The sequence below is a fragment of the Bos indicus x Bos taurus genome, chromosome 22 (genome assembly GCF_003369695.1).
Source record: "Bos indicus x Bos taurus breed Angus x Brahman F1 hybrid chromosome 22, Bos_hybrid_MaternalHap_v2.0, whole genome shotgun sequence".
In the NCBI taxonomy this organism is placed as follows: Eukaryota; Metazoa; Chordata; class Mammalia; order Artiodactyla; family Bovidae; genus Bos; species Bos indicus x Bos taurus.
This window is the reverse complement of record NC_040097.1, coordinates 13549475-13577329: the sequence shown is the minus strand read 5'-3', so window position 1 is coordinate 13577329 and position 27855 is coordinate 13549475. Positions and strand designations below refer to the sequence as shown.

The 27855-nt window shown below is 50.5% G+C and overlaps 1 protein-coding gene across 18 annotated transcripts in view; it reads right to left on the bottom strand.

Moving 5' to 3' along the window:
* CACNA1D (calcium voltage-gated channel subunit alpha1 D) overlaps window positions 1-27855 on the bottom strand; it is a 348426-nt gene that overhangs the window by 52844 nt on the left and 267727 nt on the right. For 17 of the 18 annotated variants that reach the window (XM_027522551.1, XM_027522557.1, XM_027522562.1 and 14 more), the window contains 14 exons: window positions 26500-26614; window positions 25957-26026; window positions 25046-25112; window positions 24064-24211; window positions 21555-21684; window positions 18276-18335; window positions 15527-15633; window positions 13707-13794; window positions 12933-13040; window positions 12794-12846; window positions 10864-11010; window positions 9010-9211; window positions 6770-6928; window positions 5357-5467 (listed from right to left, as the gene is read on the bottom strand). In XM_027522551.1, the coding sequence (XP_027378352.1) occupies window positions 5357-5467; window positions 6770-6928; window positions 9010-9211; window positions 10864-11010; window positions 12794-12846; window positions 12933-13040; window positions 13707-13794; window positions 15527-15633; window positions 18276-18335; window positions 21555-21684; window positions 24064-24211; window positions 25046-25112; window positions 25957-26026; window positions 26500-26614 (1565 nt within the window). The remainder of the gene's footprint in view (window positions 1-5356; window positions 5468-6769; window positions 6929-9009; window positions 9212-10863; window positions 11011-12793; window positions 12847-12932; window positions 13041-13706; window positions 13795-15526; window positions 15634-18275; window positions 18336-21554; window positions 21685-24063; window positions 24212-25045; window positions 25113-25956; window positions 26027-26499; window positions 26615-27855) is intronic. The other variant, XM_027522553.1, reaches the window with a different exon arrangement.

Here is a 27855-nt window from a genome sequence, read left to right as displayed (position 1 = left end):
TAGGGATTATCTAGGAAGCATTCAACCCAAGGGTTGACCCATCGTGCCAGCTTTGGGCAGAAACTGTTAACTCACAGCTTTCTAACCAGCATAAGCTTTCCCAAAGGGCAAGTGGAGGCTTGGAGAAAAACACATTCATATTTGGTCACTCTGCTCTGCCTAAACCCCTGTGATGGAAGAGCAGGTAGTGTCTGATGCCAAGAGCCTGAACTCACAGGCTTACCTGTCCATTCTTTTCTTCCTACCATCACTTTTCTGAGTAACCTGCATGTAGCAGGCACTGCGTGAGACAAACACGGCCCAGCCTGTGACCTTGAGCAGCTGCTCATCAGCTAATGGAGGGAGAGACATGGGTGGAACTGATGTTGACAATGCACACTGATCATCTAACAGAAGCACGTGTGCAGGGAGAGTTGACTCTGGCTGGGCTGGGGGGACACTGTCATGAGGAGCCCACATTCCAGACAGGCCTTAAAAGACAGCAAGGTGGACAAAGGGCTTCCAGGCACAGAAGCATGAGCCATGGAGAAGTCCAGCAGGCTGACAGTTGGGGATGGGGGCAGAGGAGGAATGGCCAGGAGCTCACAACCAGAAATGTGGCAGACGTGTAAGTGCGCCAGTGTTTGGTGCTGGACTTTGAATACTCAACAAAGAAATACCTCCCCCCACACCCAAGCCCGCCACACACACACAATAGATGCACGGTCACCTTTGGGTTTACAAGTGAGTGCACAGAAGGTGAAGGGAAAGGGCCGAGGCCAGAGGCAGGAGATAGTTCAGCAGCTGAGTGACGCAGGAGGGAGTAGGGCAGTGGAGGCTGGGGTGAGACAAGCTGGCCACGAAGCCCTGGGCATGGACGTGTCTTAACAGGGGAGAAGGAGACCAGGAGGGAGCTGTGGACAGCTGAGCCCACAGATGAGCCTGATATCAAGTTCTAGTTAAGGAGAGGCGTATTTCCTCTTAAGTGTTTTGGCTGCTGCTGCTGCTAAGTCGCTTCAGTCGTGTCCAACTCTGTGCAACCCCATAGACGGCAGCCCACCAGGCTCCCCTGTCCCTGGGATTCTCCAGGCAAGAACACTGGAGTGGGTTGCCATTTTTTGGCATTAAAACACATCACTGAGATATATGCACTCACTGATGAACTGAAAAGACAGTATCGAGGTTTCATTCCAGGAAGTGCAAAATATACTCCAGGAAAACTGCCGGTGCTGACTGAGCAGCCTTATTTCTGCCAGGGACCCAGGGGAGGGAATGCTGTCCTGGGAGGTGGACGGAACCAGGTGCCCAGTGTTTGCCGCATGTCTGCTCTGCACAGTAGCAGGAGGACAGTGCTCAACCGCTTTCTTCTTCCTCCAAACCCAGTAACTCGACTTTTTCCACACTCCAGTGTCTTGGTGTGTAGATCAGGCATTTTCAAGGCACAGTTGACCCTTGAACAATGCGGGTTTGAAATGTGCAGGTCCACATACAAGCAGATATTTTTCAATAGTAAATTTCACAGCACAATGTGGTCCGTGGTTGGACGAATCCATGGATGCAGGGGAACCTCAGATAAGGAGGAGCCACTCTAAGTTATACTTGGATTAACCCGAATGTTGTTCAAAGGTCAAATGTAGAACCAAGAGCAAAATGCTTAGCATTCTAAACCGTGGGAACAAAGTGTGGCTCCCTGAAGAAAGGCCGATAGCAGAGGCAGGTAACATAGTTGAACACGTGTTGGACAAAACACCACATGGGTGGCTTCCAGAAGCACAAAGAAGGAGACAAAGCCCTCCTTCGGGCAAGAGAACCACTGGAGGATTCCAGCAGCTGCCCCTCGGGAGAATTGGAGGGGAAGGCCAGGGGAACGAGACTTGTTTCTTACTCACATCAGGGCCCACCTTTCAAAACCCTAGGGCGCCCAGGTCACTCCAAGTGCGTGAGGTCAATGCCCGATGGGTGGGTCTTCCCTGGGGAGCTGACACCACCCACTGAACAGCCTACTTGCCCTGCCCTCACTCCCTGGCTCTCTGGCCTCTCGACACCTTCCATGCTTGCTGAACTCACACTCCAAACAACTCTCTCTCTGGAAGGATCCCACCTCCCCACCAGGGAAGCTCCCAGCTTTGTGGGAGGTGGTTCCTACTTCCATCCCCCAGCTCGGCCCTTCCTGCTTATGGAGACTGGGTGATCTCAGCTTGCAGAGCCTCAGACCATGTCCCCCTAAATGTGCTCTCAAGAGGCCCCCTTACCAGCCAGGCCTTGCAGAGAAAAGAAGTCAGGTTCCTCCACTGGTCGGAACCCTTCCTCTTGCGATGCCTTCTCGCTTCCAGGAGGGACTCTCACCTCACCACGCCACTTCAGGCTGTGCTCCACACAGCAGCGTAGCCGCCAACAGTACCCCCGGGCTCCTGCCTCCCTCACTATACCCCATCTCCAGCTCTGGTGCCTCCACACTCCTGACCCTCTACCTGCGAGCACTTCTCTCCCACTGAACCCACCTCCGCTCAGCCCCCAGCACCCCCTCTGCCTTTACCAGATGGCACCTGCCAGCAGGCAATCTGCCCAGCATTCACTGACTGATTCCTGAGTGCCAGGGCTGGGTAAGTCTCCAGGGACCCTGTGGGTCTGTCAAGTGGGAGCACTGATCCTGGGCGGGACCCGCATGGTAGGCAACTCGCAAACTCAGTTGGGCCAAGGGCTATCCAGACGGCCACCAGGAGGGCTGTTTTCATGGCCACCCATCGGCCAGCATGCCCGACGAGAGCCCCCATCCAGCCACCACGCTGCTACACTGAGGCCCACCTGAGCTAACTTCACTCTTCGTATTTCTACGACAAAATAGCTGCAATCCCATCTCTCTTGCCAGATGCCAAAAAGTTCTCCCAGAAGGTGTGTCCCTCACCGTGGAGAACACGACCCCAGAGGACCCTGTGATTTGAGCACTGCCGGAGAGACAAAGACTTTCTGGACTGAAGCTGCTGGGCCAGGTTCCCAGCCCTCTGTCTTCCTGGCCGTCTCCCTCACAGAGATTCTCCCCTCGGCTGCCTCTGCCACGTGCTTCCTCAGTCCCACTGCCTCTGACGGGGAGCAGGGCCTCATGGACTTCTCTGCGGAAGGCCTGACCTTGCTTTGCTAACACAAAAGAGGAGACAGGAGAGTCAGGAAGTGTTTTAAGAAGAGCTTTGCTTCTTGGTGAAATGACTCTCTCTGGCTCCTCCAGACACACAGTGACAACATAAAATCTGTCTGCTTCACACGTACAGCGACAGTGCCCCTCTAGTGTAGATATGCTGCTGCTGCCGCTGCTAAGTCGCTTCAGTCGTGTCCAACTCTGTGCGACCCCATAGATGGCAGCCCATCAGGCTCCTCCATCCCTGGGATTCTCCAGGCAGGAACACTGGAGTGGGTTGCCATTTCCTTTTCCAATGCATGAATGTGAAAAGTGAAAGTGAAGTTACTCAGTTGTGTCTGACTCCTAGCGACCTCATGGACTGCAGCCTACCAGGCTCTTCCATCCATGGGATTTTCCAGGCAAGAGTACTGGAGTGGGGTGCCAGTGCCTTCTCCGAGAGATGCTGCTGCTGCCATAAAGATTTCTCTCACTTCTAATCTGAAGTTGTCTTCTGCTGTAAAAATACCTTGTGGAGGAAAACTACAAAGCAGCGCAGTTTCTAACGGAAATCACTCATTTTAAAACTCTGATCTATCAGTACTGATTATAAATTAGCTACTGACTTCCCCTTGGCCACTGAACTCCCCTCCCAGCTTTGTTATCAGCGGCCCACTGGACACAGCCACCGACAGCGCACACACGCAGACACACACAGACTCACACGTGTGCCATGGGCAATGTGCCTTCTGGGAGCTTCATCACCGGGTGGGGGGAAGACAGGGCTCAGGGATCTGGGAAATGTTCCATAGATACGTTCCGTGTTGCCTGGATCAAGTACTTTCAAAGTTCTTATTCTGCAACCTTTCCATCAGTCCAGACAAATACTGTTCAGAGATGGAAAGGGTCGAGGGATACAAACCAAAATCGCAAAGGAAATCCAGAAGAGTTTGGGAGGGGAGGAAATGTGTATGTATGGAGATATGGACAAGTCACAGGAAACAGCATCTGGCCATGCAGAAGTGCCAAATCTGACCCCACTGCAATCACCCCGATCAGTCACTTACAAGTGTCCTTTCTTTTTGGTCCACAAAGATCTGATAAAGATGGCATAGAAATTAATTGGAATTAAAGAAAGGAACAGTTCTGAATTAGAATCCCACTAAAGTATGGAGTATGTGAAACCATCATTTCGTAATCCAGGTCTTACTTAGATTGTCAGATACTTTCCACACCAATGAACAAATACTGGGGGTCGCTAAACTCATTCTCTAACTTGGATGGGTGGAGGGTTTGCTAGTAAAGAAACTGAGGGTCAGATGTCCCACAGTTGAGCCTGGACCTACTCCTCCGTCTAGTTTCAGGACAAAGGAACATCACTGCTTGCTGAGGAGGACGCCAGTGGTCACAGTGACAGTCCTGGCATGTGTACAGCATGGGGCTGTGTGCCAGGCCAGGCATTCCAGTAAGCATGGCACACAGAGTGATTCTTACTCCTCTAAACCATGCTATGAAACAGGACTACTAGTGTCCTCATTTCATGGATGAGGAAATGGGAGTCGCAGAGCAGAGCAGTCACTCGCTTGGGGGTTTGAATCCAGTCTGCTTCCAGACTCGCGCATCTTCCCCACACCGTACTGTCCGTCTCTCACACTATGCATTGACAACTGTGGGCTGGACGCACGGCCTCCCCCAGGGGACGTAATATGCAGAGCAGTCCAACACAGTTTAAAATAAATGTCCTGTTTTGTCTTAAAGTGAAGAGAAATTTTTCTAAATTAAACACACGAAAGATGGTGTGGCTCTGAGAGGTCTGCAGCTGGTTGAATTTTCCATCAAAGGTGAAAAAGATGCTGTAGACCAAGAACAAAGAAAACTGAAGTTTTTATGCTGGAAATCTAAAAGTAACATCAGGGCAGAATTATATCTGATGGGTTCTGTGAAAGCAATGTCTCCAATGCTCAAGTAAGGAGGTGAGCTTCTGAGACAGTGTGACACATGCTCTTCTAGAAACAGAAAATCTGGTTTCAAAACAATCTTCACTGTGCAAATTCCTAATTTGCTCTTTTTCTCAGAATTGTTTTTATGAGGTTTAGGTTTTACAAATTTATTTTCCCCTGTGTACATAGATGCCCTTATCAGGTGATAACCTAGTTATCAGCCAGAACCATTCAGCATAATCCAGAAACACAAGACTAACAGGAAATGCGCACTTCTCGGAGATGATTCAGCAACAGCCCTTGACAAATGACTTCAGCAACTTACCTTAGGCTTAAATGCAATGACTTTCAAAACCATCTCAACAGTGAACACCCCAGTGAAGACCATGTTCAGGATGTCCATGGCGTCATTAAACATCTTGGACTGCTCGTAGTGCTGTGGATGGAGGCAGAGGCACAGTTCTCAGGGTCTGCTCCAGATTTGCAAAAGGAGGCTCCCCAGCCCTCCAGCCCCAAGCAAGCATCCATCCCACACTTGGACATGGAGGTGACCTCCCCATCCAGCACCCTCTCCCAGTGATCCTACTGACCCTGCACGGGCACATGGCTGACCCCCCACAAAGTGCAGGAGCCTCGACAAGATGAGGGTGACTGAACAATGAAGGGAAAAGAAATCCATTTCCTCTGCTCAGGATAAAGGGAATCCACCCTTTCTCCCGCCAGGGTTTATATTCAGGCCCTTGACCCAGGTACAATGCAGAAGACACCCACAGGTCTATGGACAAACGTATGACTCAGTTAGGTCTACATTTTATGCCATTTAGGCCTATGTTCAATCAAAGTCAGTATTATCTTGACTGTATGCTTTTCCCTACATCAGCAGAGGATCCTTTTCATTCATAAAGAATTCTTCAATTTAAGGAAAGGGCCAGAAAATGTATCCTTGGCTGTCTTTAGAGCCATTTTCCAGACAACACCGGTTTGCTCAAATCCTTACAGTCAGTGGGAAACTGAAACTAGACCTCGGCCACTCTCGTCCTGGCACAACAGCCATCAGGCAGTGTGAGTGCTGGAAACTGTCAGTCCCGCTCTGAAATTCAACACGGCCAACTGATGGGAGCTGCAGCTCCTGCTCCCAGCATGAACAAGGAGAGGAGGTCACACAGGTCAGACTCCATACTCCACGAACCAGAAAGTTTCCCACCGTCATGCTGAGAGTGACTTGAGGATAAGAATGTCACTCAGATGGTCCCAGGGCAAAGTGCCTGACGCAAGTCATCCAGCATCAACTCTGTCTCCCACTTTACCAACAAAGAAAGCCAGGCCTGGCGGATGAAAATAACTTGCCCTGGATCACCCAGGGGCTGAGGAGTCAAGTCAGGATTGAATCCCCTGTCTTTTCAGCTCCACACTGACAGAGCTTGAGTCCTCACCCACTCCCTGGCCACAGGAGCCCACAGGATAGGTTTACAGACTGGAAGGCCATGCTAAGGCTCCACAGAAATGTCACTGATGGTCACAATGTATATACAGTCAGTCTCTTATGCAAAAGAGTGCCTGTAAACTCCTGCCCTGGCAACTGCTAGCCAGAATGGGAGTCTGGCCAAACTGCAGCCCAGACTCATCCGAAAAGCAAAGCCTTCCTCCTGTGAGGGGGCGGCATTCCACCCTCAGGATCTGGGGCGTGGGGCTGCGCCGAAGGCCCACATGTGATCCGCGTGGCTGTCTCCATTTTTACCTGCATGGCCAAGCAGAGTGTGTTGAGCATGATGAGGACAAACATCATGTATTCGAAAGGCGAGGAGTTCACCACGTACCAGAACTTGTACTGGTAGGGGTTTTTGGGGATGTATCTCCGCAGCGGACGTGCCTTCAAGGCGTATTCAACACACTGACGCTGCAATGGCAGAAAAGAGCAACGGGGGTCCTGAGCACGTCTATGGAAGAAGGACACAGTTCTCGTCTGCCCTGAAAAGCCGGTGCACACCTACTGGGAAGGACCATGGATGACGGGAAACCGCCACAGCAACCCCCAAGGGTACCACTCAGCATCACTGACAATGGACCCCCAGATCCATCACCTCATCCACCCCCCACAGCAGCCTTGGAGGGTACGTGGAACAGCCAACGTGCTTTCATTTTGCTTATTAAAAGACTGAGGTCCTGTAGTGCATTAAGCAGAGATGCAAGGCCTTGATCCCCATCTCTGCCTGCCATTCCTCAATGCTGGAATGGTGGAATTCTCCTGCCCAGGAAAAGAAGCCAAGTAATGAGAGGCAAGGAAATCCTCAAGAATCAGAGGGGCTGGGCTGATTCCCTGAGACTGGAGGTCCCTGGCTGCTCCAGGAGGGACCCACATAAGACATCACCCAGAAAGAGAAGCGAGGGTGTTAACCCTGAGCATCTAGTGGTGAGTGAGCTGAGTGTCTGCTGAGAACTTATGAGGCTCAGGAGCTCGTTGAGTTTATCTCAGAACCCCAGGACATGGTCTGTGATGACAGCCAGGGCACTGCCCCAGGCACTCACATGGGGGCCGAGACCAGTGCACCACGTGCAGCCAGCATAGAGGAGCCTCCAGCCTCGAAAGCCTTCAGCTCAGCATCAGACCCTCCTGGCTCCTTGGCCCTCACTGACCCCTATTCTCGGCTCTGTCTCTGGATTCTGACTTTGGACAGGCTCCTCTCCATCCAAGGCCTGGCTCTGCTGTGACCTCACATACTGCCTCTTGGGACCCCTGTTCGGAGCCTCTTTGGGACCTTGTGGTGACCTAGTTTGAGCTCGGCTGCTGCTTGGGTCCTGCCCTGACGCTCTTCTTCCTTGGCGGTGGTCAGGAGGGTGAAGAGCTGAGCCAGGCCTCCCTCAGACTGTGGCTGATACAATCTGCAGGCGCACCCGACGAGAGTGACATCTCCCTGAAAACCCGGCAGTCCTCGTGTTTCCCCTGGCGGGGATGCTATAGCCCGAGACAGACGGTCTCACCACGCTTGGCCACTTCCCCCCAGGAAGCCCAGGCTGGCATATGACCCTTGCTCACTATGTAATCATCAGAGATGGCTACTGATAGAGGGCCTGGGGGAAACTCCCAAAACACAATCTCCGTCTCACAGACTACTTTTCAGGGCTGAAAGTTAACTCATTAATGTCCTCAATTTAAAAGAGATAAGGGAGCTAACCCAGACAGGAGGGGGGAAGCACCCACAGTCACGGAGCAGGTTCAGGGAGAATATGACCAGACCCAGTCTCCCAGCCCTCTCACATCATCAAGCAAGCAGAGCCAAAGGCCCCCATGTCTGTCAGCTTGGTTAAAACGAGGTGCAGGGTCAAGAGAGAGTGGTTCCAGTGCAATCTTGGTCTCAAGGTTAAAGTTAGTAACTTTCCCTGTGCTGTGAGAGGGTACTTCCTTCTAAGTCAGTGGTTCTCAACCAGGGGACATTTGACAATGTCTGAAGATGTTTTTGGTTCTTGCCAAAAACAGTGCAGAATGGGGGGCGGTGCAGAAGGTGCTGCTGGAATCTAGTGGGTAGAGGCCAGTGATGCTTCTAAACCATGCACAGGAAGCACAACAGAGAGAATTATCCAGCCTCCAGGGTCAACAGACCCAAGGTTAACAAAGTCAAGGCTATGCCCCGCCAGGGACTGTGCGAGTATCAGGGGGTGTTCTCTGTCCCCAAGCCACACCACCCTGCATGATGCTGAGCTGTTATAGGTAGGTCATGACCACACAAGGCGGCCAAGGTATTCTGGCTTCTCACCCACATGTGGGGGTAAATTTAAAAATTACCGCCTCATCTGTCTCTGGGTAACTAACTCTCAATACTGATGACTCAGATTGGCTGAGAGTATGCTCTGAGCAGGGCCTGAGCCCCAGGGGCAGAGAGCAGGTGGGCACCCTGCTCTGCACGTGGGGAAAGCCATCAAAAGAGAGATCAGTCCTCTTTAACTCAAGGGACGGAAGCCCAAACAGTGTGTGACTTTAACCTGATTTTTGTCCAGCTCACAGTTCTTATACTCTTTCTCTCCCTGCTCCTGAAATGTGACGATGACGAAGCCCACGAAGATGTTCATCATGAAGAATGCGACAATGATGATGTAGATGATGAAGAAGATGGAGATCTCCACACGGTAGTTGTAGATGGGGCCCACATTCTCTCCGTTCGAATCGATGGCTTTGTACAGCAACCTGGAGAGCAGAGAACCAGTCAGCACCAGCCCCACTGCCTTCTGAGTGCCTCTGGGGGCACTGACAGTGGGAGCCCTCACTAGGAGCCCACCCCAAGTGCCCTGGATACACGGTGGTCCCCCAGGAAGCCTCCTGAGCATCAGGCCAGGCAGCCCAGCACCTGGGGGAGGAGGGAGCACCTGGGATGTATTTGTGAACTGACTGCTCTGAGAACCAAGAAAGATTTACAAGTATTGAATAATGCTCCTTCCTAGTCGCAGACAGGAGAGAGGAAGAACATCACACGCAAGTCTTTGGTGGAACGGAAAGCTATAAACACGAGAGCACAAGTAAGCAGCCAGGGCAATTCCAAAGAACTACAAGAGGTTCCCCAAACTGAAACAGGCACTACCGTGAAATACGTGCCAAGCAGAACTCTGAGCAGAAGGAGGGGAGATTACTGCAGCAGCCTCCAGTTCGATTCACGCCCGTTCCCATGCAGACGCAGCCTCTCCGAGGACTAACTGCACGCCGCCCTGTGCTGGATGCTTGTGCATCCCACTGGAAAGGTGGACACACTGCAGTCCTGTCTCACAGAAGCTCAGGGAGGGGTCTCAGTGTCCAAGGTCAAGGTCAAGGTCCTGGGGGGCAGACTCAGAGTGGAGCCCATCTGCCTTGAGCCCCAAGCTCATTCATTTTCCTGCCATCAGATTTGCTAAAGTGACATGTTTAAAATCTGAGGCCACAGCCAGTGCCTCTGAGAGTGCAAGCTCTCACCCCATGCTCCCCTCCCCCAGGGCCAAGCCCCATCCAAGTGTCCTTTTATTCTGCAGGTACTCCACACATCCAGAGTCCTGCCAGCCCGTCCACCCTGCACAGCTCCTCTGGGCATGACAACTTGACATGCAGACCACCACCAGTGTATGTATATTCTGGTGGCAGGAGCTGGGGTGCCATCAGAGAGCAGAGAACAAGAAACGTGTAAGAGACTCTCCTTTTGTATTCTACTTCCCTCCCCTTTTCTTACTCCACCCGTCAAAACCCAAGTCATTCCTCAGGGCCCCGTGCTACATGTCACTGACGCACCAGGTCTCCCCTGCCTGGCTTGGCTGAGGACACTGACTACATGCGGGCTTTGAAAGGGGGAACCATGTCTAGACAGCTCCGTTCCTTCCACGGGGCTTAATACAGTGTGCTGCGGAGAGCTAACATCAAGAGCACATTTCATGAACAACCGAGTGAGTGCATCAGTGAAAGACATGACACGCCGGTACGTATTAGGACTTGGAGTGAACGGACAGCCCGGGACACAATCAAGGGCCTCTCTAGGACAGCGTAATGGCTTCACTGATGGGGCGACACAGGGGCTGGCCTGAAAAAGGCCTCTGGGGATTCCCCATTCCCATCCAGGGATGCCCCCCTCACCCCATCCCAGCTTCTCAAATCTGAGAGTCCTGGCAGCTGCCCATAGAGGTGAATCATTCACCGAATCAGACAGCGGAGCCCTGTGCATCAGGAAGTGACTGCTAAGTGGCCCAAAGTTACAAAGTCAGAGAAGAGGCCTGCAAAGCTGGAGAAAAGCAACAGGACTCGCTCCAGGAGAGACGGCTCAGCCCAGGGTGCTTTCGAAACAGCAGGGGCATCCCTAGGAGACACATGGTCCTGGTACTCACGCAGGCCAGCCCTCGAACGTGGAGACTGTGAACAGAGCCATCATAGCCGAGAGGACGTTGTCAAAGTTGAAATCACTGTTTTGCCAGATCCTCTCACGGACCACAGGACTATCAACATCCCCATCCTTGTAGAGGATGAAGAGCCCCCTAGACAGGAAAAGAGGTGGGGTCACCCAAGCTGGACATGGAATGGGATGACACGCCAATCCCTCTGCAACCCCGGGCACCATCCCGCTCAGTCCACAGCCAGGCCACAGCTCTGAGCACAGCACAGGCTGCCCTTCTCCATATCCTGGCCTGTGTTTAGTCTACTCTTCGGTTCAAATAACCAGTTAAACGAGTATTCTCCAAAGCTACCAAGCAGACACCTAGCACATGCCTGATCACAAAGGAGAACTACTGAACAAGAACCATCTCTCCTACAATGGGCTCCAAGTGTGCAATGAAGAACCAAGAGCTTTGGCCGTGCAGAATTCCACAGCTCTGGGAAACCAGCCCAGGCCTCCTCTTATCTCTGTCTTAGTTTTAATCGAATTCCTTTTCTGATAGTAGCAATATTCCCAGCTTTCTTTCCAAAAGAATTCTGTAATTGCTGGCACACAGTATTTCTCATACAATTTCACTTCTGGAAGGGTTCCAGCCCCTTTGTTCCACAGAAGAGGAGGCTGACATAGTGAGGGACGGGAAGGCTTCCATGCTGTCACCTCCATGGGGACCCCCCCAACCCACAGTGTGAACGGGGCCCCCAAAGCCCACAGCCACAGTCACACGGCAGTCAGATAACTCTCTGAGAGCCCTGACCGCTGAAAAGAAGTGCCCAGTGAGCCCCCAGTGCAAGCGGCCCAGCCGTGGCTGGCGACATCTCAGGACGGGGACACAAGAACATCTACGCTAAGGTCTCAGCACTTCAGGCTGTGGTTCCATGTCTGCCTTCAGAGTCAGGTGGATGAGCTGGAGCAAGAGGAATGAGTATTCACCACCTGCTCTCTCCTGTCACCATTACTGTGAATGAAAATGAGACCAAAAGGCAGGTGAGGGGAGCACGTGGGGAGAAGCAGCCTGGGACTTAAGTCAGCAGAGGCGGCCAATCCTGGACTCCCGGCAGGTTGAGCTCTGAGTTCTGGTTTGAGGAAAAACTTGGATACGTGGCTGTAGGGAGAGCTAATTGTTATTGTAAGTTTTAGTGCCCATCCTTCAGTTTACTGATTCTACACCAAACATCAAAAGTCATCAGTCCATTCGCTCTCTTTTTTAAAATATAAGGAATCTTTGCTTCTTTTCTTTTTAAAACAAAACAAAACAAAAAATTTATTTGGCTGCACCAGTTCTTAGTTGCGGCATCTAGTTCGCTGATCAGGGAACGAACACAAACCCGAGCCTCCTGCATCGGGAGTGTGGAGTCTTAGCACTGGGGAAGATGGGGAGCTCCTCATGTGTCCATTCTTTAGGGGTGATCAAAAGCTCCGGAACCGGCCTGAGGTGTCGCTCGTAGCACAATAGGGCTGTATGAAATGCCACTGAACTGTGCAGTGTGAAGAGGTCAATTTTATGTTCTGTGAATTTCACCTCAAAACCAACTCCTCCATCTTTCCAGCTATGAGCTGAGCTCTCAGGACTCTTGTCCTCTACAACAAAACCTTCAGAGACACTAAATATGAACAAATCCTTGAAGCTCTCTATCTGTTCTTCCGAATTCCCCACTCCCACGTTCAGGACAGGCTTCCTGGGCGGCTCAATGGTAAAGAATCTGTCTGCCAATGTAAAAGACATGAGTTTGACCCCTGGTCTGGGAAGGAAATGACAACCGACTCCAGTATTCTTGCCTGGAGAACCCCCTGGACAGAGGAGCCTGGTGGGCTACAGTCTCTGGGATCATGAAAAGTCTGACGCGACCAAGCGGCTACAGAGCAACAACGGTCAGGACACTCACCTGCACTCTTCGGGGTTACTTTTGGCTTCGTCTGTGCAGCGATAGAACTTTCCCTGAACACAAAACAGACAGGCAGTCAAACTCTGGTTCCCCCTGAAGAGACGGGCTCGGCTCCGTGCTCAAGGGCCCTGCCCTGTACCTTGAAGAGCTGGACCCCGATGCAGGCGAACATGAACTGGAGGAGCGTGGTGACGATCATGATGTTGCCAATCGTCCGGATGGCCACGAAGACACACTGGACCACATGCTGGGGAAAGGGGCGGGGAGCGGACAGGGGGCTGTTACTTGCCTGTGCTATTTTAGCCGCAGGGTGAACTAATATCAGCCAAGATTTTCTATGATTACGTGCATTTTTCTATGCGTTTCCTACTTGACAGTCCTCTATGCCTTGCCTTGCAGGTAGTGATCTATGGCGAGCTCCCCTCAGTGCATCGTGGCCACTTGGGAGGGACGCCCTGTAAGCAGCTGCTCCTTGGTTTCCTTGAAAGCAGTGAGCTTAGGGTAGAAGAAGAGCCATGGGGCACAGCAGTAGCTGGCACACAAGCCCTTCTTATGTACCCCATAAGATGACTTGGGAAAATGTTAACCCTCTGGCCTTTTGTACAAACTCCCTAAGAACAGAGCTAAAGACTGAACTATACCCAAAGGAATACTATTTATAATGAAAAAAGTAATAAAGTATGACAGTAGTCAGATAAAGAAAAATATTTTAAATTAACAAAAATTTTAAAATAGCAATTTTTAAAATGCTACCAGCACTTGGGAGGGGTAGCCTCATTGACTAGAAATGTTCTTTCTAAGCCAAAACCCACTTGAAAAATCCATCAGGCCTCAGCCAAGCTCCGGCCCAGGAAAGTCGATGATGACAGCTAACCCTGACCAAAGCTAGTCCAGCCTGGGGAGGAATCCGAACCTTAAGTCCTTTCGCTCTGTTGATGGCCCTGAGAGGCCTCAGGACCCTTAGGACCCTCAGAATCTTCACAACAGAGATGGCACTGGATCTAAGGGAAAGAGCAGAGGAAAGAAAGCAAGCAGAGTGTATCACAGTTGGTAAAATGCTGCGAGATGATTTCACTGCAGTGCGATGATGGTGGGACCCCAAGGAGCAGAGCCAATCTCTCCCCACAGGAGGACGGGTCTACTCCTTCCCATCCATACTCCACCACAGTCCTGGATCAGAACTCACGGAGCCCTGAGTCACACAGCTGATGCAGCAGAGATGCGACTCTGGGTGCGCCTGGTTCTTCCCACCTGATGTCTACTCTAGGTGTGACCTGGCCGGGTTGTGCTGGTTTGGTTTTCTAAGTTTGGAGGCCCTGCTGTGCTGCTCTGATGCTGGGCTTCCCTGGCCTTCAAGGAGGCTGCTGCTGGGTGGGAGAGATGGGCAACTGCAAGCCAATGTGCAGGAGTGGCAACAGAGGGAAGGCAGCCAGGGGAGCATGCCTCGGTGGGGCTCTGGGAAGGCGCCCTGGAGGTGATAGCCAGGTGAGTACCTGGGGGTGATGGAATTACCTAGACAAACAGGGAAGGGGCTCCAGCCGAGGGGGGCAGCACCTGCTCAGGCCCTAGAAGGGAGGCTGCGGCTGGTGGAGAATGGCAGGTGGCTGAGTGTGGCCGCAGCACGAGCTCTCAGCAGGCAGTAGGTGGGGGCGGAGAGCCAGGCACAGCCGGGAGCCCCCGGGAGCTGCAGAGATACTCGTGAGAATGTCCGTTTAGGCTACGGCTACACGGCTCCCCACACTGGGCACTGAAGGGAGGTGAGGGAGAGGGTTAGCACAGGGCAGCTTCGGCAGGGATCCTCATCTTCTGATGGGGACAGAGCCTCTTATTCACCTTTAGTTCAGAGGCCGTGTGCACACAGGGCTCTTCTATGGAGAAAATGGTGGTCAGCACCCAAGCAGAAGTGCTTTGAAGTCCACAGGAAAGCAAGGCCCCCCGCCAGACGCTCCCACTGGAGCCTCTGCCCCACGCCCCCAGATACGGCAAGCTGCGGCTATTCCCCACTAGAAATCACTCAACGCCATGGAAAGGCCCCGAGGCTCTAACTTGCAGCTTTGCCCTTCCCAGATAAAACTTTTAGAGACTGGAAGAAAAGGGTCACAGCAGCAGATTTATCCTGGACAGCAAAGAAGCCTTTGATCCTCCAGCTAGAAGGGCTAAAGAGGCCACCTCGTACTACCCTTCCTGTTCAGAAGTGGAATGGAGATCTCAGGAAAGGAGGCCCCCCAGGACCTGAAGAGCCCACGGAGAACCCAGGCTAGAGCCCAGCTGCCCTCCCTCCTAGTTCAGACTTCCCTCACCCTCTTTTGAAAACAAAACAAAAAAATCAGAGAATAGTGAGCACAGCCCAGCAAATGGCATAAACAGAAAAACAGAAGCACAAGGAAGCATGCGCTGTCACAATGCTTTCTGGTGTGGGTGCAAATTAAGCTTTCCAGTTAACTGAACGCCAGTTCAGTTTATAAAAGCGTTAGTCACTCAGTTGTGTCTGACTCTGTGCCACCCCACGGACTGTTACCCTCCAGGATCCTCTATCCATGGAATTCTCCAGGCAAGAATACTAGAGTGGGTTGCCATTCCCTTCTCCAGGGGATCTTCCTGACCTAGGGATTGAAACTGGGTCTCCTGTATTGCAGGAAGATTCTTTACCATCTGAGTCACCAGGGAAGCCCCTCACATAGACCTGCCTGCCCAACAGTCCTGTGTACACACACACACACACAGAATACTTACTGGATGCCAAATGACACCAAAGACACCCCAACAACCAGCATATCCAGTAAGTTGAAGTAGTTCCTGCAGAAAGCGCCTTTGTGGAGGAAAGCGCCAAAGGTCATCATCTGTGAGCAGAATCGTAAGTGATTTAGTGTTTTTTTCTCTTTGTTTTTCTTTCCAGGGGAAAAGAAACCTGGGCTCTTTACAAAATCTTGAGCGAAGTATGACTTTATGAACAAGTGTGGGTTAGGAAGCCAGAAACGCAAAGCAACAGGGCCGAGTAATAACCAAATGCTTTGTTCAAAAATGAAAAAAGGGCAGTTGATTCCCAACACATTTTAAAAGAACACACCAACTGGGACTTCATTATGGCGATGACGAATTTCAAATATGATTATATCACTGGCACGTCCAAAGGCTCTGTCTCAGGGGTGGTCCACATGACCAGGTTTCTCAGGATGCAATCGCTGCCCAGACAACCTGGCTTCCCCATAAAACTCTGGTTCCAGCCCCTCTGAGATGCCAGCACAGCCCATGTTGCTCCAACTCAGGCTTCTCAGTGGGGCTAGAAGTGCCGGAGCCCTGGCCTCACACACACAGTTGACAAAGACACTGACTTCATTTCCCCAGGCCCCATACTGCTCTTAACAGTCCCGAGTGATCTGTCCTTTTCCAAGGGCTCCTGCAAGTCCAGCTACGCTGGCACATGCCAAGTGGGGCTCAGAAGCTGCCACGAGTACCTCATCTGCTCTCTAAGTCACACCCCGAGTGCCCGGAGCCCACACTGCAGGTGCTCACTGAGCTTCCTAAGTAAGGAGCTTATCGAGGAAATGCCCCAGAGAAAAAACTGAAAAACACATGGAGTTACTGCTTATTTTTTAAAAAGATGGGGGAATTTTCAGATAAGTACAGGAGAGGAAGAGCTGGGAGTTAATCATACTAGACCACATGTTACTGCCAATAATCAATCCTCTTTGACCCACAAACTACAACAAAAAGCCCACTTCAAATGTAACCCAGTAACCAAACAGCCTTTCAAACCTTCCCCAGGCTGTCAGGAACCACCCTTTCAATGTCAGCTGCTTCTCAGAGATTCTCCACTTTCGGAATCCCTCTTGTTTTAGCTTATTTTCCACTCTCTAAGATTTCTTCAAAATGAGGATTGATTTGGAAGATTTAAGTCACTGGGGCAAATACATAGAAAGTGAAAAGTAGTAATTGTGGGTTTTTTTTTTTTCTTTTAAATAAACCTGTATCTCTTTGCCCTGAAAGCCACTTCACTGAACAACTTAAAAATGTGGAAAGGAAAATAAAACCTCAATTAACCAGGCTAACAGGCTAAGGATGACATTTCCAAATTCAGTCTGAGGAGATGGCAAATCACCAAAAAAGAAAACCTGGGATGGAGCACAGGCCAGGTGGGCACTGCTGCACCCCACACCCTGAGCCTTCAGCTGTGATGCCCGTCACCATGGAGACGGTGGTAGAATCTGCTCACCGATCCAGGCAGCATCTCACTTCAGACCACATTCAACCACATTTACTGACCTGATGGCAGGAAAATGAACTCAAACATCTAGAAGATTTTTAACAAAGGTTTAAACAGAGGTTGGTTGGTCAGTAATGTGCTAATATTTTCATTAGCCAAAAAAAAAAAAAAGAGAGAGAGAGAAGGACAAAAAGTAACTACTCTATTGCCTGGAATGTTAACTGAGGTTTTATTTTACAGAAGATTTTGTAAAGAGCCCAAGTTCCATGGTAGTCTACATGAAAATACTTTTTTTTTTTTTTTTTTTGGTCCTGAGATGCACACACAAAAACCCCAACATGGTTTAAAGAAACTTGTGGTTACAAGTCCCCATATCCCTGAGGGTCTCCCCACCAGGAGATGCTGCAGGCCACACTGTCCCAGGACTTCAAGGATGCACACCCCTGGGCAAGTCTGGGGTTCTGGGATGTCCGCTGTGGGTCTCCAGACTTCCGAGTCCATAGAAATGGAGGCTGGCTCACCCAAGGTGGCCTTCAAAACCAGGACTCAAACCACATGCAGCAATGGCGACTGGCAGCTCATGCATGGGCAGTACATTCTGGGCACCCTGTCCAGAGGGTGCTCTTTTTGTTTGTGTAAATGTAAGCCCATCCATTAAAACATATATATCTTAACACAGAGAGACCCATGGTATCTTGCAAATCTTGTTGCAAGAAAATAGTGTGTTACTATTTCCGGGCACTGAAAACATAATGCAGTCAAAGAAACGAGAGAGGCGTTTCCTCTGACTTCGAGGTCAGGAGGTCAGGAAGGGTGGAAGAGAGTTCACACACAGCACTGGACTGGTTGTCAGTTGACAAATTTCAGAAGATACTAAAAAAAGGAGCAAAATGTAATTCCCAATCACTATTAGGAAGCCAAAGTAGCTCCCACATGCATTCAAAGGTTTTTTGAAGAAACAGCAACAAAAGGTTGAATGGTTACAGGAAAAAAATCCTTTGATTTAAAAAAAAAAAAAAAAGTGGAGGTTGATCACAGAGGACAAAAACTGAAAATAGCCAAAAGCACGTCACGTGTCTTGGCCGTGTGTCACACACAGGAGCAGGCCCCTGAAACACACTCCTGTGATACCTGTTACCTTTAAAACGATCTCAAATGCAAAAGTACCAGTGAAGACATAATCTGCATAACCTAGCATCTGGAAGGTAAACAAAGAATTGCCAGCGTTATTGCTACTGCTGCGTTAGAGTATGCAAGGATCCATGAAAAAGCCGTTACCTTCAACAGGATTTCAACAGTAAAGATGGCTGTGAAAGCATAGTCAAAGTAACCCAGTATCTGCAAGGCACAACACGTGGAGATGAGAAAATGGCATCTGGACAACTCCCGACAGCCCACATGCGCTCAGAGACCCGTCATCCCGGGAGGAGCCTGTCACCCTGGAGGGAAGTGCAGAGATGCTCCAAGGGCCCCACTCGGTCCATCAGAGCTCTGGGCACACTTACCTCCTGTGACCACTCTTGCTGACTCCCCTCCCAGCCCTGTGTTCTGGGCAGCAGAGGCTCACTTAGCAAAGTGTTTTATTAATAACCTTTGTTCATCGGCACACGATGCTGATAAGATACTTGTGGTGTCAGATTAAGTAGTCTCACACACATTTTAGATCCTTAACTGCCCTTTTGGTAGAATGAAATACGCTGCCCTCCTGCTGGGCTTCCGATTGGAGGGAAAATGTAAACAAAGGTATAAGTGGCATCAAAGGGGGTCTTGGGTCCCCTTCTAATTCCCACCCATTCAGTCAGGGAGCCAACACCTTCCTCCACTGCCGCGCCGGGCTGGATAAATCTGCAAGGAAGAGTTTCACTGATCCTCTTCCACCCGCCCGCTGCTCTGTGTCTAACGCTGCACTCTCTCCCTCAAGGCAGGTTTTCTCCTTGCTGGGCCCATTTTATCAGCACTCCCCCAAATACCACCGACATTATAGCCGCTGCAGTCCTGTCTCCCCTTCTAGGGTCCCTGCTTCTCCACAGATCTGGGGGGCAGGAGGGAGGGCAGGTGGACGGCAGCAGGCCTCAACTAAGGAGGCTCACAGGAAGTCCTCAGCCACGCACAGGGCAGCTGGGACCCTCCAGTGGAATCGGCCACCTTGGCTGCTTATCTTCACGACAACTGGGCTGTACAGTTTGGGGGAACAAAAGAGACCAGCGCTGGAAGGTAACCCGTGGAGCCCACTCAGGCCGACTCCGTTCATTTCCCAGATGCGGATGCTGAGAACAGAGGCAGCTGCTCAGGCCAGGCGGCCAGTCTCTGCATCACTGGCATGGGGCCAGGCCTTTGAGATGCTGGTTGAGAGCCCTGGGCCCTGCTGTGTGCATGTGGGACCCACCCCAGGGGAGTCCTCACTGCTATGAGACTAAGACGAGAACCTCTGCTTCAAAGGCCAGCTGTCCTCCCCGAAGTTCTCTCTTCAGACAGCATTATTCATTTTCCAAACTGCTTCCATTTGGGGATTTATAAATTTTGCTGGAACACTGCTGGTATAACTGTGTTTCTGTCCAGCCAATTAAAGGTCTTTCGCAGGACACCACGGAGGCCGCCCACAAGGAGCCCTGTCCCTCACTCTTATCCCCTCCAAGGTCACAGCAGGTTTCTGTGTGTGTTGAAAGCGGGTGGGGCGCCAAGAAACACACAGCTTCTGGCAAGCCAACAACCCGGCCTGGTACCGAGGGGCAAGGCTCTCGGACTCAGGTTGCTCTCTGTTCACTCTGCCTACTTTTTCTTTTTCACTAATAACTCAGCTAAGGTTAAAAAAAAAAAAAAAAAAAACAACCCGCTGCTAGATCTCAGTTATATGATGTATCTAAGGTAATCAAACTCACAGACAGAAAGCAGAAGGGTGATTGTTAGGGCTGGGGCAGGTGGACATGGGCATAAAGTTCCCCACATAAGGTGAGTAAGCTCTGGAGATCTGCTGTCCAACATGGTACTCAGAACTAAGGATACTGTCTTGTATCCTTAAGAATTTGTTAAGGAAAAGCTCATGCTAACTGTTCTGACCACAGTCAAATATAAACAGTGCAATATTTTTAAAAACAAGACACACATTCATGTGAACATCTATTTAAAAAGAACAATAACATTTCTTGGAAAAGGCAGCAGGGAAATAAACCCATGGGGAAGTAATTACAATAAAAACTAGAATATGAGGCCTGCAGGTAAACAAACTCTTGGTCAATCTGTGTTCTAGGATCAGTTTGTGACATAGTCTGTCACACAATGGTACTTTTTCCCGAAACAGCTTTCCCTCTCTGTGTCTCATCTTTATGATGGAACTGATGACACCCTGTTGTGCTTTATTCCATCTGAGCATTTAGATAGAGACCTCAGGAACCTTAACAAAAGCTGTAACCCCTGGGTACAGGTTGAGACAGGCTCAGGGCTCCATCTTTACGTCACCCAGCCACGCTTTGAGGGGAAGATCTTTTCATCTTCATATCAGGATGCCCATTATCTCATCAGTCTCAGAGATTGGGTTTGCCAGGCTTCAAACCAAAAGCACAGGAAATGGAAAGACAGCACAGGGCTTGGTTGTCACAACTGAAGTCATGGGGCACTGATCTGGTGACTTGTCTAAATCCACAAATCTCAAAAGTCTCTTGTACAGAAAGAGGCACCACAAGGGCAAGGCAGCAACCCCTGACAGCCTCGCACACTGGTGGGCCTGCCTCCCCGGGCGGCTTTCTGGGAGATCAGCTGAAACTGCGCTACAGCATCAAGGCCTGGCAGTCCACAGGCTACCGTCTTGTGAAGCTGTCTTGCCTCAGGATTGCTCTCAGTGCTTATGGCTGACCTGCTGAGACTGACCTGCCCAGGCAAGAACTGACTTAGGTACCAGTCTCTGCCCAACACAGATGCCAGGCAAGGGAGTCAGCCCTGAACTTTGAAAACTGATTAATAATAGAAGATTAAACCCTCTCTTCTCTTTGAAAAGCCACCTACTGGCCCAAACTAACCTAGGCTTCATTCTTCTCCGCTGAATGCCTCAGGTCCCCATCTGCCATCTCCCTGACTTGTATTTCTCATCAGTAACAGTAGCTGTGTGAATCTGAGTCCATATAAGTCTTCCTGCCAACCCCAAGTAAGAGCCCCCTAGGCATGTGACACACCAGGTTTCAATTTTCTTTTCTCTCTGCTGGATGCTGCCACAAGCAGGAAACCTCAAAACAGGTGTGCACATGAATTTGAGGAGGGGAAAAGAGGAATCAAAATGTCGGCAGCGATGCAGAGAAGCACGGCTCCTGAATACACTGTTACTGCAGAGTATCTGAAATGAGGTGTAAAATATATGATTCAATAAAGGTTTGTGCCCATAACAAAAAAATATCTCTGGCACTGACAAATCTGCAGCATAAAATGCCTTCAGGGGAAGGAGGGGCCCACATGAGCTTTGACCCTCGTAGCCCCTGCAGGCCCTGCCTGGACACCGGCCTCTGCCTGCGAGCCCAGCGCTGACTGGGAGTGGGGGGGTCCGCCCTGACACCCTCGCTGGGGGCTTACAGTGTTCCGGAAGGAGTGGCTGCGGATGGGGTCCTCAGCGGCGAGGGCGGCGCTGCTCAGCATGATGAAGACGAGGATGAGGTTGGTGAAGATGTGGTGGTTGATGAGCTTGTGGCAGCCCACGCGGATCCTGCAGGAAGAGCCACCGCATGGATGAACCCTGGAAGGGCCCGAGCCCACCGGCCAGCGCTCTCAGCACGCTGGGGCCACTCCATGGTGATGGACCAGGTGGAGGACCGCTGTCCCTATGCCACCCAAGCCCCACCCAGCAAACTGGAACCACCAGACCATTCTTTCCCTGAAACCCTGAGGGTTCTGTGTGGACAAGCCCCACAGACCATTCACTGCATCCTGAAAAGCAGGAACACCACCCTTCTAAAGGTGAACAAACTGAGGCTTCAGCTTGTGAAAGAACTTTCTTAAGGTGACCCAGCTATGGGAATTCCCTGGCAGTCCAGTGGTTAGGACTCTGCGTTCTCACTGCCAAGGGCCAGGGTTCGATCCCTAGTCAGGGAGCTAAACTCTCAGAAGCCCCATGGTATTGCCACCCGCAAGTCCCCAAAAAGGTGACTCAGCTAGTAGGGGACCGGGGCATATTTCCAATCCAAGTCTGATGGTGACACCTCCCCACTGTAACATGAAGCCCAGAAGCTCCCTTTTCCTGCCTTGAAACAGAGACTGAGGTCAGAGTTCATCGTAGAAACTCACACAGAACAGGGGTGACCCCAGCAGCCAGGCTGGCTGCATCCTGACCTGACCTCAGGGAGAGAGACTGGGTGTACTCTCCTGCTGTGTGGACATCCTGTCAGAAGTGCTATTCTGGGGGCAGCTGACCCACAACAAGTGCTTCTGAGAAAGTCAAGTGGAAGTCACATCATCATGTAAGAATCTCACAAGCATCTCCCTGCACCCGGTGGGGCAGAGCCATCGCAGCCTCCTCCGGTCCCATGGAACAGGAGGGTAGCACGTGCCCAGCACCCCAGCCCTGACTCTCACAACAGCACCGCAGGCTGTCAGAGCCTCTCCTGATGCCCCCGACAACATCCCAGACTACTTAGTGTAGTTAATGTCTGACTTCCCTTAACTTCAGTATTTGACTTCAGAACTTCACTGTTGGTTTTTTTGTCTATAGAATACATGCAGGTTTTCCTTTGAAAAGTTTTTTCCACTTTAAAAACCAGAAGTCAACTTTATATGAAGGTGATGTCTTGTTTCATTTTTTCTCCCTGGGGCTGCTGAATGCCTGGCTGTGGTCCCTGGAGGGCCGGCAAGCTGTCAGCAGCTGGGGAAAGCCTGACAGTGCTGTGAGGGCAAGAAGTGCTCAAAGCTTTGGGGGCAAATGGAGTTCATTCCTCCCGTATAAGCAGACACAGTGAGCTGCAGGGGTCAGTGAGGAGGCTGAATAACTTTTTAAAAGAGATATGCAAACTCTCAACAATGATGAGCTATAAAAACTACCATCCAGGGACTTCCCTAGAGATTCAGTGATTAAGACTACGCCTCCCAACGCAGGGGGTGCATGTTCAATTCCTGGTCAGGGAGGTAAGATCCCACATGCCTCAAGGCCAAAAAGTCAAAACTTAAGACAGAAGCAATACTGCAACAAATTCAAAAAAGATTTTTAAAAATGGACCATAAAAAAAATAGATTACTATCTAATCTTCAACTCCGTAAGAAGTGTTTCCACCTTGCCTCTCCCTGTGTCTCCCTGGAGCTTGAGAATTTACAGATTTCTCCTCTGACAGCCCAGAACTGCTTCTGCAATTCCAGCAACCTTTCTAGGAGCCATCTATTCCTCCTGGCATTTCACTCTGTCCCAGATGATTTAAAACCTAGAAACCAGCTAGTAAATACACATCTTCCTCTTAGAGTACTTGTGAGTAATTACCAGGTTCCTGGCAAGCACTGGATCATTTTAACAGGAGAAATGCTATTTTAAGCAGGCTATCATGGAGCTGAACTGAATAGCTACCACTTATAAACTATCACTGAGCAATACTGGTACATTGCCATCAAGCTCAATAGGGAAAAGTGATCGGCTACACTGGGCCTCTGAGTGAAGATGTTCAGGAAGCTGGTCAATACCCTCATCTCCCACAGCATCTTAGCAAAAGACTTCCTTACGAAGAAAGGGTCCTTTGGATGGAAAACGCTTCACAGGTGATGACCCACAGAATACCAGAGCTGCAGGACTGCACCATTGCTGTCCCAGGGTGGGGGCGTGTGGGAGCGGGGTCTGGAATAGCATTTCTCCCAAGGCCTGGTCACCCCCCTATACCCCTGTCCAAGCACAGGAAGGCCAGGAAGAGATGAAGAGGGCAAAGGCAAAGCTGGAACAGGACAGGGGTCGGGGGAACGGGGGGCCTCAACACTCAGGCACAGAAAGGGGCTGTGAACCATCTTCCCTTGCACTGTCTGCCCGCCTACCCCTGGCCCCCAGCCACTCTCAAGCACTCTGCAGGATCCGGGGGAGATGGGGCAGCCACGTGACTAGAAAGGGGATATTTACGGGTTGGTCTTGCTGAGAATGAAGAAAGCACTCCCTTCCGGGATGGGGGCGATTTTCTCTTTCATGTTCAACTCAGAGATTCTGCGAGGACGGGGGCCAGCAGGAACCTCAGGTTCATCCTCTTCCTCCTCCTCTTCCTCTTCACCTACTTTAAAGGAGATACTTTTTTTTTATAGGCATGAAATAAGGATTGCATTTGTGTTTGAACGCTCATTTTCAATTTCACATGAAAATGTGGCTTAAACAATGTGTATCAGCTTACACAGGGCTTCCCAGGTGGCTCAGATGTAAAGAATCTGTCTGCAATGCAGGAGACCCATGTTTGATCCCTGGGTTGGGAAGATTCCCCTGGAGGAGGGAATGACAACCCACTCCACTACTCCTTCCTGGAACATTCCATGGACACAAGGTGGGCTACATTAATCAAAACCTTCCAAATATGAACTGACAGTGTGTGGGTTGGGGCTGAGAAGCGCTCTCATCTGGTGAGTGTGTCCCTTTGTGGGAATGAGGCCCCAGCACCAGGTGAAGGTGCCAGCCCCCAGCACCTGGCTGCTTCCCCAGCAACCTCCACACTCAGCTTCAGCCTGATAAACTGTGCAGGGTTTCAAGTCACACACCCGCAGTCTCCCAGGCTCCCTGACTCCACAGGACCTCCCTCCAGCAGCCCGTCAAGTCCCCAGTCAAGGTGAAAGTGTCCAGTGAGTCTTGGCCACTGGCTGCCTCCTAGAGAGATACCCAGTGCAGGCTGCACGCGCCCTGCTCCACATCTGTGTTCTCTCCCCACCACCTGGTGTCTGGGTTCCCTAAGCTGCCCGAGAAAAACCTGAGCTAACCAGCCCACAAGGGGACCGAATCTCTGGCCTCGGCAGCCCCGGCAGCCCTGCGTGTGCCCAGCTGGGCTGGCCACAGACCCAGGCGCTGATCAGTGTGAGGACGTTACTCATGAGCTCAGCGTCCATCTCTGGTGTCCGCCGCATACCTGGCACATCACAGGGTGGGTAGGGGTCCTTGTCCTCATCCTCTTCTCTGTAGTCGTCGATGGTAACCTGGGAGGACAGAGAAGTCTTGGGAGGAGGGAGACTCTGACTTCAGTGGACTCGAGAGGGGCGGTTAAAGACCTAACCCTACCATTCAGCCCGGGGTAGGGGTGTGATCTCCAAAGTGGGTGCTGTGTGAGTGTGTCAGGAGAGCAGGTACCCCCAGATGATGCCCCTGCTTCAGAGAGAAAGCCTGAGAGCAGATGAGGAGCAAACTGGTGTCCCCCCTAGCCAGCCATGGCCAGCCAGCACTGGAGCACGCGCTACATGAGAACCACCTCGCAGGTTCCTGCCTCCTCGCCAGACTGCGAGCCCCATGTGAGCGCAGATCTCACTGCTCTTGGTCATTCCTGATCCCTGGTATCTGACACACCATCGCCACTGAGAAAGGACTTACTGACTCAGTGAATAAATCAACAAATTCAGGAAAAATCCACAGCTGCCACAGTGCCTGAGTGTTCACAGTAGGGCCCTGAGTGCCCAAACCCTCTGATCCTGAGACACCCCCACTCCCACCTCCCAGGGACAGACATCTATTACCAATCTTTGATTTTAATCCCCACCGAGAAGATAGGGACACTGGTCAGATGTGCCCACACCATTCCAATCAAGAAAAAATAAGGTGTGAGACCAGTTAAATATGTATCACACCAGCTCTCTGTCTGAAATACTGTTAACAACCAGTTAAGTGCTCCACTTCACGCAGACACTCCTGGAAAGCCAGTATCTGTGACGGGGTGCCACGCTTTCACTCTAAAATAGCACCCACAACACTGTCATGGTATAAAGGTGACACATTTATGGTGATATCAACAAAATGATTTGGAAACAAAGCGGAAAATGTAACATATACCTTGTTGTCACTGTTGGCTATCTGGTTGACTTCTGGTTTGTTGTTCTTTTTATTTTCCAGACTTTCTTTTCTACAGAGAAGAGAACAGAAGGAACCAAGTAACCATCCTGTTTTATATAGAAAAAGCTCATCAGGATTTTGAATCAACAGTGGCCCATTTAATTGGGAACAACCCTAACAGCAAGAATACAGCACAACCCACACTCAGTTCATCTCAGTGCACTGGGTTCATAACACAGATCATCTTATTAAAATTCTCATTCAAGGGCTAATCAGCACTGGACGCATCATTTATTTTATGATGCCAGAATTAACTGCAGAGATTCATTAAGCATGGGGACGTGACTCCTACTTTCAGCTTCAAGGGAATAAGAGCCAAGGGCCTGGGATCTGCCCAAGAGTCCATCTTTTTCGGTCAGCCTCTTAGGCCAGCCACCATCCCCACAAAGCAGCAGCATGGGAGCCCCAACAGGTCACACCTATGACTGGCTCCCTGGGTCAAACCCTTCATTCAGCAAACCTCCCCAGGGGAAAGGCGGTTACCTGGCAATCTTTTTCCTTTCCTTTTCTTCAGCTTCCTCCTTCTGAGCAGTATTCAAACTTTCAGCATCAGCCAAATTGTCTACAGCGATGGCCAAGAAGACATTCAGTAGAATATCTAATTTGAGAATGTTAAGGATGAAGCATGGTTCTAAATGCAGCTATACCAGGTCAACAATGGCAGTGTCACACCCCTGTGCTCGAGAGGCTGGTGACAGGTTGACTGTCCCCTAGTGCTTTTCACTTTCCTGCACTGGGGAAAAAAACGGCAACCCACTCCAGTGTTCTTGCCTGGAGAATCCCAGGGACAGGGGAGCCTGGTGGGTTTCCATCTATGGGTGGCACAGAGTCACACACGACTGAAGCAACTTAGCAGCAGCAGTGCCATATTCACTTGGTAAAGCCAGGAGATTGGAGCCCCATTTTTCAAAAAGAACCAGAACCTGTAGAAGATAAGCTGGCCAGAAGCAAAATTAAGATTCACTAAAACCCATGAAAACCTACAGATGCCAATATTTCCCTTCATGTGTGTACTACGTGTGTGTCTATACATCTAGGTATTTATGGGTATGAAACACACTATATAAAACAACCTGTAACAAAAATGTAACGTTTTTATGCATTTTACATTCACTTTATGCACTGCGTTTTCTTTGAAAACATGCACACCCACAACCTATCTATCTGGGGTGTGCTCTCCAAAATAAGACCCCAAGAAAGGCTACGCTTTATTCAAATGATGACCTCACAAGGCAGTCTGGGCCTTTCTCATTTGAAACGATCTTCCAAGTTTGCAAATACCTCATTCATGCATTCCACACTGACTGACTAGAGCACATCTAACTTATTGTCAGATGTGCTGGCCTGTCCTTCTGCATTGTCACACAGTGACTGTATCTGTGACTCTTGTGGTTGATTTTTATTTCTTTCAAAGAGTAGAAAGTTAGGTAACTGGACAAGTTACTAGCTTTTCGGCTTTTACTATAATGCTGTTTCTGTAGTTTCCTTGAGTGACTGAAAAAAAACAAAACAAAAACATACTCTGAAGATGCCTGTTTCTTACTTGCCAGCAGTTAAGTACATTTTGGAGAAGCATAGGGATCAGAGGGCAACAAACAGGTCAATGTGACTCCCGTCTCTCACTGATGCTTCCCTCTGGCTGATGCAAGGCCATCTGCATGCAAGACAATGGGAGCCCAGGGGCCCCGAGACAGGAGAGGCACGCCACAGCCCCACACGCCCAGTGCAATCTGAACTCTCATGTGGGTTGCTGAACATGTCAACAAATACAACCTAACAAGGCAATGATAATGAGCAAGCTTCAGGGGATGTCATGCTTGACTAACCTATTCAAGTCTT